This window comes from Anguilla anguilla, chromosome 9 (assembly GCF_013347855.1).
Source record: "Anguilla anguilla isolate fAngAng1 chromosome 9, fAngAng1.pri, whole genome shotgun sequence".
Classification (NCBI taxonomy): domain Eukaryota; kingdom Metazoa; phylum Chordata; class Actinopteri; order Anguilliformes; family Anguillidae; genus Anguilla; species Anguilla anguilla.
In genome coordinates this window covers 37,385,659-37,403,593 of record NC_049209.1, presented here as the reverse complement: position 1 = coordinate 37,403,593, position 17,935 = coordinate 37,385,659, and the positions used below count along the sequence as shown (strand labels likewise).

The following is a 17,935-nucleotide window of genomic DNA, read 5'->3' as shown; positions in this document are numbered from 1 at the left end:
CCAATGTTAATTATGCAGAACTACCGCATACCTCACATAACTGTATCAAACGTTTTGAGTCAATTACAACGGGCTAACAAAGAAAATCCGGAAGAAAATATTCAGCAACCGAATTAATCCGTTTGAATGTTTTGGTAGCCTACGTAATATGCTGTCCCAGAACGAATGCTTAGCATTGTATAAAACGAATACTAAAGCAAGAAAAGAACATAAGAGCACACGTTATAATTCCAAGACGTTGACAGGCTATAATCAAAAGTAGGCTACTGCGCCGCATAACATACAAGTTTGATTTGAAGTTATTATGAAAATAAATTGGTTTGCCGCTGCATATTTTCAAACATGGCGGGTAATGGCGGAAAATAAATACAACACAAATGCTACGAGTACTCGACCAATCAGAAATGTTCAGCGCTGCAAGCTCCACCCAAAAGGTTCCTGTACTTTCGGAAAGTACTACCCCCCGAGCAGGAACGTTTTGGGGGGTAAAACAAAGCCCCCAGAACTAAATTTAGACCCTAGTTCCTGCGGTGGAAACGCACTGAGTTCCTCAAAAGGTTCCTAGTTCCGGGGTATAGTTCCTGCGGTGGAAACGCGGCTTAACATGCTCTTTCCCCTCTCCCGTTAAAATCAGAGCAGGTAAATTGACCACAGGGCGCCATTCTAGTTTGTTTCTGAGTCTCGTGGCTGATGTGTTAACAGCAGGGGACCAGGGACTGCCATTCTCCGTGAAGCTCATAAACTTCAGTGGTTACTCAAGGTATTGCAGTTTAGTAAGCTTCTGGGCCAAAAAGTAAATTTGCCCATTGAAGTCCATGCAAAACTACGAATTTACCCTGGACAAATTAAATTATTTTGGACAGAACTTTTTATCTCTAAAATTTCTTCATATTGAACTAATTACGCTCGAGGGACCGATTTTTGTTCCGAGTCGCACAGAAGATATAAGATTTATTTCATTCCAATATGGTCCGCATAGTTTACGTCACAGTGCTCGTAACTGCTTAGACAAGCACACCCGCTCGTCTCAGACATGAACGAGTATGAGACTGTTATTGACTCATCGATGCAGAAAAGGGCTGAATTCAGAGTTGCTTGCACAGAATCAATATCAGAATCCGCATAGTATTAAACCATGACCTAGAATAACATGAATTAACCGCCATCAGTGTTTTGATTTTTTCGATATATTAATATTACGAATAGCAATGTTACCTGCCATAATTTTCTTGTGTCCATTGTTCATGGTGATGACTCGTGACAAATAAATACTTAGTAGCTAATATAGCTAGGCATACGTGGCTCTTAAATTAAGATTCTATTATGCCCATTCCTCAATATAATTTAGACTACATCCTCATTTTGATATTTCTACTAATAGCCTAATATCATTAAAATGTTATTAGCTGTAGTAGTTCTGTTTTTGCATGATAATGGTGCTGATGACAACGTAATCACATATGAAAAATAAATAGGACAACAAATTAAATAATGAGAATAGCTATATTTAATCTGCTCTTAAATTAGCTTTCAAGTGATGCTGATTAAGATGAAGTGGTGATTAAGATGATAAACATATCATTTGCAAAGATGACGATTGTATGAATATAACACATAAGCCTAATTTATTAAAATTTTAAACTACATTTTTGCATTTTGCCAATGTATTTATTATTTCTTGGCTAACTCATAGTTCAACGAAAATTTGCCTGCGTGCCGTGATACACCGACCATCACGTTAGCGGCTACAGCTTTTTGTAAAATACCACTGTTCTAGAATTCGCTTCGCGGTTCCCTTTTAATTGTAGGCTACTACTCATCGCTTTTCTAATGATACGAACATTCATTTTTCAGTGGATGTGTCATCTCTTAGCGTGTATTTCACGATTTTTAAAAACACACAGATCCAAAGCACTATCAACCGGGACGATTATTAAGTGATGGAGTACATTTATCAGCACTAGACAATGACATCTTGAATAATTTCCACCCTGTATTGCTCAGATTGTCACTACCTGAGTTCAGGAAAGCAGGACTAACATTACAATACAGCAAATCCTATCTAGGGTTGTCGTTGCTTATACTGCAATTTTTCCTGTAAACAATGAAAACGAGCCAATATTGCAGTAGGTGACAAGTTATTACTACGCACTGCTGATAAACATAGCTAAAAATAAAAAGCACATTGCATGTTTCCATTTGAATAAAAAATAAAACTTAATACTGATTAAATCTTTTGCTTCCTCTCATGCACCTAACAGGCATTCAAGTCAAAGCAAGCAGAAATCAAGTGAATTATATTAGCTAGCTGTTCCAGACTGCAATCGCTTTTCAGCACGGTGCATTATGCTTGAGATCAGGGTCACGCTGGCCAGGAATAGCTATAAACCGTAGGGAGGTCATTTACGAATTTTGAAAGCTTAGACTACAATCGAATCACCGATCTCTTTTAATGTAAACAGTAGCTAGAAAGTAGCTAGCTCCCATAACACAGAATGGCTGAGTGCACACTTCTTGACTTGAATTTAAACCAGTCAGAAGTTGTGGCTAGCCTAGCTACATATTTACTGTGGCGGTCAATTTATTACAGTTGACCGCCACAGAATGTTTGTATCGTTCGGAAACGTTAGCCATGTACAACTGTCTAGATAACTGGCTGGGGTAAGTCAGTAAGGCGGCTCAATAACTAGCTTGTGAAACCTAATAGTTAGTTAGCTAGCTAACCACAACTTCTCACTGCATTTCAGTCTTGCTAGCTCAGGGTAGCTTTTTCATAAGTAGACAACATATCTAGCTAGCTAGCTAATGTAATGTACAGTCTTGCCGAATGCTTCCATAAATATCTCGACTGCATTATCACTTTTACTCGCAGAAATGTTGGAAACCATATCAGAAATGGCCACAATAAGTCCTGTAGCTAACCAGCAAAGCCACGGTCGCAGTTCAGTGGCCACAGTTCGTCAGACGATTTAAAAGTTTTTTCGGAGCGCACCCCCGCGAGTTAACATCATTTTTCTGCGTTTACAGCAGCCAGATTAACATACCTTTAGCCACGAGGAACAGTGTCCAACATGTGTGAATGATCCGCTTTCCATCCAGGCTGTCCTTCTCCCTGAAGGTCAGACCAGACATACGGTTATCATAAATATTCCCAGGCGTCATCACCAACTATTCTGCTCATATTGACACATTTACACAATGCTTAAAATGACTGGTGATGGGGAAAAGGATTAAAGAAATGAGCAAAGCAGATGAGCTGACACGCTGTTTCCAAATAATTGTATTTGATTGGATGATCTGTAAAGGTCGCTTAAAGGAGAATGTCACTGTAAAATTAACTTTTACTTGAAGAGTAGCTGTCCGCCAGCTCCCTGTCAGCTCTCTAACTGTAGTGATTGCAGATATATAGCGGAAAACTAATGTGCATGCTCCTGGTACGTGCTTTACTAAAGACTACAATGGGCAGGATTACTTGCAGTCCATGGGTGGGCGTCAGACAAGTTAACGCCAGTCAGAGGTTACCACTCCGACTCCTCCAACTCAATATAAACGAAGGTGTCTAAAATGCCGGGTCAGTGGGGAAAATCGCAACTACATTTTGAAAACTGACTTAAGCAGTTGACTCATAAGCTATTTCAGACACTATTGAATATAGGGCAATATTAGGCTGGCATAAAAAATCTGGCAAAAAGAAACATTTTTACAGAATACCGGTCGTGAGAAAATGGGGAAGAGGAGAAAAAGGCATTAGTTAGGCAAGGAGAAATGTACGGTTGACATCACTGACTAGTGCTCAGATGTATGCGTTTCAATAAATTATGACAAAACTAACTAGGCTTCTGTCTTGTTCATTCATTGCCATTTTTTGTTGCTTTTCTAATGACGCGTCAACAGCTAGATCCACATCAAGATCTGCTTGACTAGTGGAATAAAAACAGAAGTAGCCTATGTCAGAGAAATCAAGTTACCAGTTTGAAAGCCTGTTAAAAATTAAATGTTTTTAAAACCTGTGTAGGAGAGCCTACACTGAAAACATTCCTACATTTTGTGTAGTGTTCCACTGTCTACAAGGTTTGGTTCAGTAGCCACAATTCGTACCGTTATCCAACCGCTAGAATGGACATTAATGTTTTCAGTGAAGTTCGTCATCTTTTTTAAAAATGCCCAACATTTATTGTAGGCTCGTGTGGTTATGCACAAACAGAAATTAAATTTGCCCAAATCGTACTGAGCCTGCTGTCTCTTGTATAATTAAATTTCCCTAACATGCAAGCTTACAGACATAGGGTGAGATTCTTATGTATCAAATGTAATTAAAAGTAGTACATGACATCAGCTAGATCAATTTCTGCAGTTAACCCAATGCAAAAGACATAATTTGGGATGGCAGGTATCAGCATCCAGCCAAGTTATGCCTTGTTATGCGGGGCAAGCCGCATACCTGTAAAGCAGAGAGTTTGGCACTTTTCAGGGTTCCCCACAGAAATAACCACAACAGCCACAGACTCTCAGCCCTTAAAAACATTCATTTCTGTACATTCTGACCCCATTTCAACAGACAGAATTCATAAAAAGCTTCACATGTCCACACAATAAAGGCCCAAACTAAGGGGATTTTGCATTTTCTCCTTTCCAGCCAGAAATGCAACTAGCCCACAAAGAATATGTCTCCTCATTGGTCATTTTACGTACACCTTCACCTACATCAGCCAATCAAAAAGTATTTTCCCCCAGGAAATGTTCCAGTCTCTACAGCTAGTCAGTTTGTGGCTCAGAGGTAATGTCACGGTCTATGGATCGTTGAGTCACAGGGCCAAATCCCCCCTGAAGCAAATTTATTATACATGCTAATTTGCTCACTAATAATTGTCTATTACTTCACAACTATTGCTTTTGCACCACATCTACCTGGCGTTCACCGAACAAATAGATTGCATTTTCACATACCATCTACACCAGGGGTCGGCAACCCTAGGCACACGTGGCACACGGGAGCTTAACCAATGGCACGCAAGCTTGAACACGAACTTGAACTTTAACTAAAAAATATCAGGATCAGAGCCAATCAGAGGCAGAGTAGGGGCGGGACTTTGCAGAATGCTGGTGGGGAAAAAATAACACGGCCACTGCCACAGCACGAGGGCGCTGGCCAGAGAAATTTCTTCTAAATTTTTTCTATCTTTCAGCAGGCTCGGTGGTAGTATGATGGCAGGCCCTCTAGCTAAGAAAGCTAAAGTAAATGTTCGGGCATTCCAGCCCTCGTGGATAGAAGAGCGGGGTTTTGTGTTTCAGAAGGACCGTGCTGTGTGCACTTTATGTCTTGAAAATGTTTGCCGACGTCAAGTGTTAAACGCCACTTTGAGACCAAACACGAGAAAACTTTCAAGGACGAGGCTGACAAGGTAGAATCCATCAAACGTGCCGTGTCCAGGTATGAGAAGCAAGCAAAAGCCCTCAAAATCTTTGCCACTGCTAAAAATCATGCCACGGAAGCAAGCTATCGCATTGCTTATTGCATTGCGAAACGTGGAAAGTCATTCACTGACAGCGAATATATTAAGGAGGCTTTCCTCTGTAGCTCAGAGGTTTTGTTTGATGGCTTACCAAACAAAAAGACAATAAAATCAAGAATAAAAGACATTCCCATATCAGCCAGAAATGCTGAACGACGCATCAAAGAAATGGCAGAAAATGTTAGTGCGCAGCAGACAGCTGATTTGAAAGATGCCACGGTATTTAGCAGCGCACTTGATGAAAGCGTGGATGTTAATGACATGCCACGTTTGGCAGTCATGGCAAGATACGGCGATGATTCGACAGTAAAGCCGCGTTTCCACCACAGGAACTTTACCCCGGAACTAGGAACCTTTTGAGGAACTCGACCGCAGGAACTAGGGTCTAAATTTAGTTCCGGGGGCTTTATTTTACCCCCAAAAAAGTTCCTGCTCGGGGGGTAGTACTTTCCAAAAGTACCGAAACCTTTGGGGTGGGGCGCAAGCGCTGAAAATTTCTGATTGGTCGACTACTTGCAGTGTTTTATTTCAACCGCCATGTTTAAATATCTGCAGCCGCAAACCAATTTATTTTCATAATAACTTCAAATCAAACTTGTATGTTATGCGGCGCAGTAGCCTACTTTTGGTTATAGCCTGCCAACGTCTTGGAATTATAACGTGTGCTCTTCTGTTCTTTTCTTGCTTTAGTATTCGTTTTATAAAATGCTAAGCATTCGTGCTGGGACAGCATATTACGTAGGCTACCAAAACATTCAAACGGATTCATTCGGTTGCTGAATATTTTCTTCCGGATTTTCTTTGTTAGCCCGTTGTAATTGACTCAAAACGTTTGATACAGTTATGTGAGGTATGCGGTAGTTCTGCGTAATTTACATTGGTGATACAGTAAAAGCAAACTGGAAATCACCTTCCGCACTTTTTGTCAGGGTAAAATAGCAGGTTAATTCTAGTAATCGTCCCTTTAGCTTTTTCAGACTGCCGTAATTTTACTCCATTTTACTGCCATTCTTCAATTCCACGAAAAGACCAGGAAGACTATGGACTCATTTATGGTGCATGGTTCGCATTTGGAGGGCACACTTCGCTGCTCGGCTAGCAGTAACTTCGAAGGAAAGCAAACGGTGGCTGTACCACTACTAATTTAAATGTTCACGCAAGTCGAGTTTTCGTTCTATTCTTGTCATTTTGCGATTAGCCTATATGGAATTGACGATGAGAAAGTAATCAAACAGCAAATTGTTTACAACGTGTGCATGTTTTCTGCTGTTGTTGCCAGTTATATTGGAAATGTGAATGCATTCTGTCGCTTCGGATGTCAAGACATGAAAGCGAATGTTCGCATAAAACATAATTAATGTGTTTGAGAGGATATATAAAACAGTTACAATCTGACTATTGGCCTGTTATATACTATTTGTTGCATAACAACGATCCAAGTTCAACTACCAACAACATTTTTGCTTGACAATGGAAAAATATGCCCAAACGGCTGCAGAAGAATATTTCAATTCCAGGTGATTAAATCACTAAAAATCAATAAATACAAAAGCAACCATATACAGTCATTGTTGGTAGCCCGTTGTATATAAGTGGAATAAACCCCTCCGGGCTGTTCCGGTTATTAGAAAATAATGTAGGCTACTTCGGTGGTAGTATGGGGTTACAGAAGAAATCATAGGACAGATGGACGGACGACAACGTTGCTTTTTCATAAGTCAGTGGGCTCATTTGCCTAATCTTCACGGGACTTTAGACCGCGGTGGAAACGCAGACAACAATGGGCCGAAGGAACCTTTTAGTTCCTTGAAAAGTAGTTCCTGGGACTAAAAGTTCTGGGTACTTTTGGTGGAAACGCGGCTTAAGAGAGGAGCTCTGCTGCTTAAAACCAATGCCCGAAACAACAAAAGGTGAGGACGTGGCCAAAGCTGTTATTGAGCATTTTGAAGAGCAAGGGATCGACATGAGCAAGATTTTTGCAGCGACAACAGATGGCACCCCACCATGGTCGGGAAACAGAGGGGAGCTGTCACATTAATTGAGGAACAAGTTGGTCACCCCATCATGAAAATCCACTGCATAATACACCAAGAAAACCTCTGTGCAAAAATGTCAAAGTCAGATCTTAATGACGTCATGACTACAATGGTGAAGGTCGTTAACTTCATAGTTAAGCGATCTGCTCTGACACTGACAGTTCCAGTCCCTGCTCGAAGAAATGGACTGCGCATACAAAGATATCCCTCTCCACTCAGCGGTTAGGAGGCTAAGCTGTGGAAGTTATGGAGCAGTTTATCGGCTGCTTTGATCCCATAAAGGCCTTCCTTGCTGAGGAAGGCCAAGACTACCCAGAACTCGCAGCTGATTGAGCTGAAGAGTTCAACACTGTGGGTGGCCAAGTTTGCAGAGCTACGGAAACAGCTGGAGACCATAGCAGGGCGTGATCACGGAATGTGCATCTTCATCTGTTGGACATCGCTACCAGAGAAGTTTAGCTGTCTCAGGAATGTTGCATTGGCTTTGCTGACAGTCTTCGGATCAACATATCTCTGTGAGCAGATATTCTCGCACATGAAGAGCATGCTCAGCCCCTCCCGCAGTCGTTTGACAACTGGCCACTCCGAAGCTTGTGTGCAACTTAAAGTGACTAAGTACAACCCCCAGATCTCAGAGCTCAGAAAAGGAAAGCAGGGCCAGGGATCACATTGACTGGTAGGCCCAGTATCCCGGTCTCTTTTTTTTCTTTTCTTCTTTTCATCTCAGATGTGGATGTTTTCATAAGCATACTTGTATAGTGCACTTAATACCCCATTTCAGTATGCCACAGTAGTGCTGTGCATATCATATTTTTCATACTTTTGTATTTCTGTTGCTCATTCAGTGCTCATATTTGTTGTGGATGTTTTTCATAAGCATACTTGAATAGTGCACTTAATACTCCCTCTCAGTATGCTGCAGTTGTGGTCATTGTGCTGTGCTCATCATATTTCTGTTGCTCATTCAGTGCTCATATTTGTTGTTTCATAGTTGGTTTCATAAGGATGGCAGCATACTTGTATAGTGCTCATATTTCCATTGGTTACACTTAATACTCCCTTTCAGTATGCTGCAGTAGTGTTCATACATAGTGCTCATATTTCATATTTCAGTATGCTGCAGTAGCCTAGTACTAATATTTGTCGTTGTAAATAAGGGAATGTCATTGAAAGCAGTGTGCTGACCCCTGGTGGATACAATTTCTAACCACAGCTGGACTTCTTTGATCTTGATACCGAGACCGATACTGAGAGACTGTTTCCATGCATAAGGACATGAAAGTCCTTCATCACCTCTGAAGTTGTTACAACTGTAGGTCTCTGTACCACAGAAAGACAGAGCCACAGATAGAGATGCTGATGATTTTATTCTTTGAAGAATTAAAACAAAATAACATTTTAAAAAATTTGCTGTGTTTTTATATAATATATATTCATAGTACACCTGTGTGCTTTCAGAACCAACCTTGTAACCAAATTTTGGTGTGGTGTCACAATTAAACTTAATGTTAACCTTAATGTTGATATGGCACACTAAGTGACAAGAAAAGTTTTAAATGGCACTTCATATCAAAAAGTTTGCCGACCCCTGATTCAGTTAACCGCCTACAATATCACCAGGCTATATAGATACAAACGGAGCTCAGCTGTGCTTACTGACCCATCTTCTTTAAAACAGGGTTCATACACTTTTTCACGAATGATTTTCAATGACTTTTCCATGACTTCTCCACAAACTTTAACTGAATTTCCATGACCAAAACAAATGACTATCTCAGCGGGACGATTTAAAATTATTTATTATAACACTAAGTAAAATTAGGTCTGCATCTGAAACATATGGTGCCTCTCTAAAACAAATAAACACCAGACAGACACATTTAGATACATTCTCTCATATTTTAATTTGAATAGTTTAACATTTTTGTCAATGTCTCAAACAGGGCTCGAAATTGCGACCATTTTGGTCGCATATGCTCTCGAAATTGAATCTGTTCGACCTCAAAATATAATTGGGAGCATTTGTGCGAGCGCAAATAATTGGCCTGGTGCGACCTTTTTTTTTTTCCACCCCCCAGTCGAACGTCTCTCTCGCTGTACATTCGCTAGCTAGTACACTCAGTATGTGGCTTGCGAGCTGACGGTGACCCTTCTAACCAATCGTGAACTTGACATTCTTACCTTTAATGCTGATTTTAAATTGGTTAATATTAGCCTTCAATCACTCCCTTTCGCTGCACTCCACTGTCACGCGACACAGAGAGCTAACGCGTTAACTAATATTACCTGAAGACAAAAGTTTGTTCAATTTATTAGCGTTATCGAAAGCTGAAAAGTTGAAGCGAACGATTACGGCATTTTTTTTTTAAACGTTAACGTAATGTTTTGTGTAGCGACCCGGGTGAAACAGCTAATTTCTCCGATGCAGTTTTCTGGCGGTTGATTTAATTAGCGGTATTAATGTGACGAGAAACGCTTTGTCGTTTGAATGCATAACACAATTCCTTGAAGAGTCGACACATTTTAGGCGTGACGGTTTAACTGTTACTTGTAAACCATAGCCTACTGTTATATTGTTGTTTTTTATCAATAAAAAATCTATTGCATATATTGTTGGTGCTCCTTATATTTTGGTGGGTGCTCCTAACTTTTTGAAGTTGGGAGCACTAGTACTACCAAGTAAAAAAGTTAATTTCGAGCCCTGATATATTATTGAAGCTGCACTTCCCTGGCATATTGCCGGCACAGTAGGGCCTACGTTTCCTAACTGCTACATCAGCAGAAGCGTGCCTGTTGGGCGTGCCTGTAAACAGACTGAGCCGGACCGAATTAACTTCTCACACCACCAAAATACCGCGAAGGTTACATGCCAATTTACATTTTATTACTATACATACTATTTTTATGATTGGATTAATTAGTAATTATATTTGATGCAACTTCAGCTATATTTCCATTACTTTTCCAAAACTTAAAAAAAAAAATTATTTTCCATAACTTTTCCAGGGCCTGGAAATTGCATTTTAAATTTCAATGACTTTTCCAGGTTTTTCCACGACCGTACGAACCGTTAAAACCATTTCACCTAGAAAATTCACATTTCCGACAGCTCTAGGACGGAGTGTAGCACAGTGGGTAAGGAACTGGGCTTGTAACCGAAAGGTCGCAGGTTCGATTCCTGGGTAGGACACTGCCGTTGTACCCTTGAGCAAGGTACTTAACCGAAATTGCTTCAGTATATATCCAGCTGTATAAATGGATACAATGTAAAAAATGCTATGTAAAAGTTGCTCTGGATAAGAGCGTCTGCTAAATGCCTGTAATGTAATGTGATGTAATACTTGACAGTGGAGCACCGCCAATGTCAATGGGCCTCATTCACCAACCATTCTTAAGAAGAATTTTCTTCTGAAAACTCACGCAGCTTTCACAAAGATTCTGACATTCACCAATGTTTTCTTATTTGGGATTTGTTCTTAGGTAAGAACAGAATCTACGCACACAAGAGCACACTTACGCACATTTGAGTGCTGACATGTTTGTGCAAAATAATTGGTTATTGCGTTTTCTTCAATTCTACAGTTGTATAATAGTATAGGATTTAAATTACAATAATGTTCTTTATCATTTCTAATATTTTTTAAATAATTTTAATAATTATAATTCATTTTTTAATTTAATTATTTTACAAAGCATTAAGGTGCCAGGTTCTGCCTCAGAGGGTGGTTGCCTCAGCGGGAGCATATGATAAAAATCAAACCATTGTAGTGACCTTTTATTTTTGGGGGTTTCAATTATGCAATGTTTGGTCTACACTGCAAAAGCAAATGTTTAAATTTTGAATACAAACTAAGCACTTAAGTAACACTTTTTAAACACATGGACATGTTGAAGAAAAAAACGTCACTAGGGGGGTGACACCAAATGGCAATACATTTTTTGTGCAGGGTTTTGCCCTGCAGTCTCATGCTCTTTTATGGGGATTGGCGTAGCGTTTACCTATGCTAATTAGGAACTACTGGCACGCGCTTTACACTTACGAGGACAATGGGATTCGTCATTTTAAGAGCACGTGCGAACAATTCTGCGGTTTAAGAATACGTCGTGAATCTGACGTAGACTTTTCTTAGGAATTTTCTTAAGAACAAATTTAAGAAAAAACTTAGGAAGATATTGGTGAATGAGGCCCATTGACAGGGAAGCGCAAGGTTGGACGATCAAATCCCGCCTCGCCCACAGACAGACTTTTCATACCTTAAAGGAGTACCATGGTGATTTTCACACTTTCTCGGTTTTATGTGCTATTTGCACAAGAGGCATTGAAGAAACACAATGAGTAAAGAATTAAATATGTCCATTCTGTATTTTTGGAGAAATATGAGTTTTAAATTTATCGTCCTATTTTCAACCAGTTGAGAAAGTTGTCAACTTGGTGCGTCACAAATACAGTAACCACTCCCCTTTCCACGCCCCGTAAACCCATGGATAACTCGAGACCCATAGTTTGCGCCGCTGGCTTACAGGCAAGACAATGCAAATATTTGACTAACGTTAGGTTCACTTAAATTAGAGTGCCTTTTAAGGACTATTAGATTATTTCTGGTTATATTCATTTAGCTAGCTAGCTAACATTAGCTAGCTAGGTAGTTTGCTTTCATAAGGCAATGTTATCGATAACGTTAGCTAGCTAGTTTGCTTTTATGAGGACATTATAGTTGTGCTTTTATCTTAACTTGGCTCGCTAGATAGCAAAAATTATAATTGGATATAAGTCAACGTCCTTACCTTAGCTATCTATCGATACTTGATATACTACTAAGCTAGCTAGCTTGTGAAAATTCAGTCTCCCAAAAAGAGCGCGTATCATGGGGGTAGCTATGGTAACGGGGCACGGTCTGTCAATCATAGCTAACTGACAGTTCTCATTACCACGCCCAGACGGTTCGGGTGAACTTTTATAGTGGGAAATAGAAAAATACGTTTTAAAGTACATAGAAATGACTGAATAATAAAAAAATTATGCACATTTGTTTTGTTGTTGCCTAAAGACAACTGGGAAGTGTCACGTTCAACCACCATGTTACTCCTTTAAACTAACATTTCCTTACACTTAAATTTGCCAACTAATAATTGTCTATTGCTTTTGAACTATTGCTTGAGCACTAATCTTCAATGCATATGTTTACCAAAAGACACTCACGGGCAGCCATATGCATTTCATGACGGTAAATGTACTGATTTTCTTAAAAAGTTACACCAGCTGACCACTGTGGCGTTTCTACTAACTATATTTCTTCACTTGGCTACCGTCCAAAACGTTCTTATCAGCAAACGCCACGTTTCTACATTCATGTTACCTCACCCTGTTCTCTATCTACTCACATACAAACAATTACTATGCATGAACCGTCTGCAACACCCCATTAAAACATTACATTTAAAAACATGACTCATTCATAATTATAACTACTAGTACTGAATGTGAGAAAAGTACATTTATACAACAGTTGTCCTAGGCAATTTCACACGTTATTTCAACAACTATTTAAACAAGTAATTAGTAATACCGTCTGTTTTATGTACTGTTCAATAAGGAAACTCATATCGCTCATGGTCACTATTTTATTTGCACTATAGTCTGTGATAATGTCAACCTTCACCTACATGCCCATTCTGCTAAAAACATATTGTTTCAACTACTCAATTTCATCATTAGTCCTCATTTCTCTCATACCACTGTTATTTTCGAACATGCAAAGATTGCTGGGACATATGCGTGTGCTGTTATTCTCCACTGTCAAGTATTCCGGTTCTACTACTTCCAATTCTCACGTAAGGTCAGGGATCTAGTTAAGCCAAACCGTGAAGAGGAGTCCTGCCTACAGCTAAGCGTATCAAAATGCCTTATAAACACTAAAAGTGCACCTCCATGAAATAACAGAAAATGGAGCAGGACAGAAGGGTACACAAGTTGCAAGGTAAGGGGCTCAAAACGTACGAGCTTGTTGATAATTTTGTCAATGAAAGCTTGTTGGATGGCCATCAAATCAGTGAGTACATACACTGGGGACATTTCCATTGGTTTTCTGATGGTGCAAGCCTCTTTTATACTTGCGCTACGACACCCTGTCACAGCCATTGTTTTACATATATAGCAAAGCGAAAGTGCTAAACTGTACACGTTCATCAGACTCTACAAATTCACACGAGGACAGCCCTAATCCACAGCCATTTCTTAGTGTTACTTCACATTTTTACACCCAGGTCCACTTCGGTGTTCATCACGAATCATGTCCACAACTTGGACACACCAGAAAATATGTTGGGTAGCAAATCAGAGACAAGAAAACAAGACCATGAGCCCTAGCAAATGCATTCTTTATGCCAAAAAAGCACTTGAGAAGTAGCTGCAGGCCAACACACAAGGTCATGCTTTCTTCTCGCAAATTTTGTCACTGATCTACCACCATATATTCCCAGAAAACATTATTTGCAATCTAATATACAGACAATACAATATTGTTACAAGCGGAACTACTCCAGTGCTGTTCAACTTAAAATTAGAGCCCGACCGATATATTGGTTTGGCCGATATATCGGCCATTATTAGACTTTTTTGACGACATCGGGATCGGCAGTTATGCAGCCGACGTGTCCCGATTTTTAAATAGGTATAATAAACAAAAAAAACATTGATTATTTACCTGTCTGTTCGAACGTTGTAATTGCCGTTTACTAGAATTATCCAGTAGAGGGAGCTCTACTACAAGTGTGAACTGCAGCAGCTGATGCGCTACTTCTGTAATAAGACGTTTGTCACTCGTGCCTCATCCAATATTCTCCACTGCAAGACTTGTCTGCACAGATTCGATGTCCGCAATAAAGGTATGTATATTTAGTGAAAGTTTTTAATTAAATGCGTTTATACGACCACTATGTTTATCAATCCTCATTATCAAGCGAGCAAGCTAGCTAACATATTTGTTTCACTTTAGCAAGCTAGCTGGCTAGCAAGCCTTTACAAAGCGGCAGTGAGCACATAAGCAGCGTAGGATCTACATTTCCAGAGGGCATCGCTGTATTCTCAAATAAATAACCAGCCAAAACAAAACGGTGATTGAATGCATCACACATTTGTTTTTTATCTGAGATAATGATATTAGCTACTATATGATGCTGTGTCAATAGCCAACGCGTTATTGCAAGCGAGTGTGTCATCTAGTCACGCGTCATCGTAGCAAGCTAACCAGACAGTAAAAACGCAGATAAAACACTTCTAACGTAGATCATTTTAAGCCATGTTGTCTAGCTTTGTCGTGATAACATGAGAGAAGGATTGCTGTTGGAGAAGTGAATCAACCAACAGTTAGCGTGGGTAACCTGCACGAAAGCGCATTGTAGTTTTTTTCACCACCGAATTCTTATGGACAAGCCTCACGTTATGTATTTCATCTAGTCAATTTCGTTCCATCTAACGTTACACTTGATTAACTCATTAGCTCCGCTAGATAAAGTCTTACTCTTTGAGATCATGTAGTAGGTATAAAATACGAAGATAATATAATATAACTTACTGAGAATAAATAAGAAATAATGAGGCTATGTCAACAGCTAATGCGTTATTGCAAGTGAGTGTGTGTCATCTCGTCACGCGTCAGAGCGCATTGTAGATTTTTTCACCGCCAAATTCTTATGGACAGGGAAGCTCGCTAGATAAAGTCTTACGGTGAAGCCACACACTCGTTTTGAATGAGGGGTGGTTGCCAGACCCCGCAAGGCATGTTGGGATTGCTGGTGGCGCGGCGGGAGGCGGCAAGGCCGCAGTGGAGATGGCAAAAATTCAACTTTGACCCCCTCGCCACGTCGCGGTAACCAATTTGATTTGATCTAATGATTCGTCAAGTAAATTGTCCCTATTTTTTTCAAATTTTAGTTCCACAATGGAGGACCTAACTCGTAATTTCCTTATCGGGTTTCCCACCTTAATAAAATCTCCTACAGAGACATTGATAAGAGGAACGCAGCGTGGAGAAAAGTCTCTGAAATTGTCGGTGGCTCTGCAATGTAGTTATCGCCGTTAGCTACTATCACTGTCCAGTCTGAATAAAAATTTTTTGCAGTAACATAGTGCTGAAAAATGTTAATAAGCTGCCTAGCTAGGCTAACTAATGTGTAGCCATAGCGAGTAACAACAAACAATAACAAACAAAATAAATCTTCCTAATGTATTAGTTGCTAGTTGTTCGTTTCTACCAGCCACCTAGCTAGCTAATCAGATACTTTGAAGGAATTATCTGGCTAATTAGTCAGACAATGTTTTTGTTGTTGGTTGTTACTCACTAGCTAGACATTAAACAGCCTAGCTAGGTAGCTGACTAACATCTTTCAGATCTAGGTTACTGCAAAAATGATTTTTATTCAGACAGGACAATGAATATGAAACACGACATTAAATCAGGTCAACATTTAACGAACACAACTGTCTGTCAAAAATAGGTGACGCCCACAAACAGCTGATTGTGGGGACGGGGCGCGGCGACGGTATAGTGTGGCTTCACCGTTACTCTTTGAGATCATGTAGTAGGAATAAAATAAGAAAATATAATTCATTTACTGAGAATAGATACTAAGAAATAATAATAACAAATGAATAACAACAACAACAATAATAATATTCATAAAAATACATGTTTGAAACTGGAAAACTGATTTTTTAAAATTAATTTTTGTATAGATGGCTGGAAAAGAAAGGAGTAAAAGCAACGCGCAGAGTTATTTTTAATTCACACCACTTGAAGATGGTGTCAATATATATAATTTAATATCATCATTTACATTTTTTATCTATCAAAAAGTTATTTGTGTGTTTATCTTTATTTATTTGTTTGCTTACAAGTTAAATGTTCTCAAATATAGAAACTTTGATAAAATATAAGTTTTTCAAATTGACTTGAAAATGTTGCACTTTTTGACAAAATATCGGTCAAAACACCGGTAATCAGTGGGCTAGGACTCTCCAAAATCGGGATCAGCATCGGACCCAAAAATCTAGCATCGGTCGGGCTCTACTTAAAATTAACCAAATCTCTTCCCTAACAAAGACTGTTTGAATGCATGCAAGCAGAAACACAAGCACAAAACCGTCCAGACCCACGGCGAACGTGGCAAACTATATTTTTTGGTTGATTTTACGCACTCGTATATGGCAGTTGGTTGAAAATAGACACTTCATGCTACAATCATGATAACGGCAATGACTGTGCTGTGAAGTTTAGGTAGCAAACAACAAGACTGAATCCTTTTGACGTAATTTACCAGAAAATATATATGCTCAGATTGCCTAGTTTCACTCACTGTGGCCAAGCAGAATCGATAATGTTTCAGAAAACGTATAACGTTAAAAGATTTAATTCAATCTTCTACTGGGAGTTTTATTGAGGGTGTGACAGAAAATTTCGGTGCCGCTCACTGGAATCATGTTTTTCACATTTACCGTTCGATTGAGCATGTACCATTCACAGTACATTTTTATGAGTTAGTGCCGTCAGATTGTGCTAGCTACTTTACATGAACCTTGTACGGCGATCAATAAAGGCTAACAGCACATTACCACTTCCTGTCACTTGTACCACCACTGTAATGACTGTAATGAACAAAAAAAAGTACCTTTTCTATGAGAAATGTGTTGTCGAGCTCACGTGCATACACTGCTGGCGACATTCTAAAGCTCCGTTTTGTCCTCCGTACTATATAGCTAGCTAGCTAGCTATGGCACGTCCTCACCTCTGTAACGTTATTTGTTGTCCTCCGTGTGTCAATACATCTGTATTGGTGGTTGTAGCCGTGTGTCCTTAGCTCCTACTCATGCCTGCAGTATAGCATCCGTATGCGCTAACTAGGTTAGCTAAAGTAGGCAAAAGGTGAAAATGTTAGGGTTAGCTAAAGTAACGTTAGGGGATATAGCTGTGGTTAAAAATGTTGTGCCGTACCACCTGCGCATGCGTCCTACTAAACGAAGCACCACCTGCACATGCGTCACACCAAACCTCCCCTCAAAGGTTGTCCGTGAGTGAGTCAGTGAGTGATTGAGTGACCACAATTTGCCGCGTAGCCCATGGCGCCAGTTCCTGCACGCCATGGGAAAAACAGAGAAGAGGCTGGCTAGAGATAGTAGTCAGTGCCATTCTCATCATGGTGGTTGAGGGCCAGCACAAAGCATGCACTCAGCCACGAGTAACCAGCTCCAGTTTCCCTCTATGGAGAATTATTCAGAGGTTAAGAAGTTGGCTTTTTCATGCTGAAACAATCAAAATCAAAACAAAACAAATTTGGCAAGACAACACCAGGCTAGGGCTAAAACGATAACGATAAGGATGCTTGCTGAAG

General features: G+C 39.8%; 1 protein-coding gene across 2 annotated transcripts in view; it reads right to left on the bottom strand.

The window, feature by feature from the left end:
• The window catches only part of rb1 (retinoblastoma 1), a 199,872-nt gene that overhangs the window by 127,277 nt on the left and 54,660 nt on the right, over positions 1–17,935 (bottom strand). For both annotated transcript variants that reach the window (XM_035432080.1, XM_035432081.1), the window contains exon 6: positions 3,045–3,112. In XM_035432080.1, the coding sequence (XP_035287971.1) occupies positions 3,045–3,112 (68 nt within the window). The remainder of the gene's footprint in view (positions 1–3,044; positions 3,113–17,935) is intronic.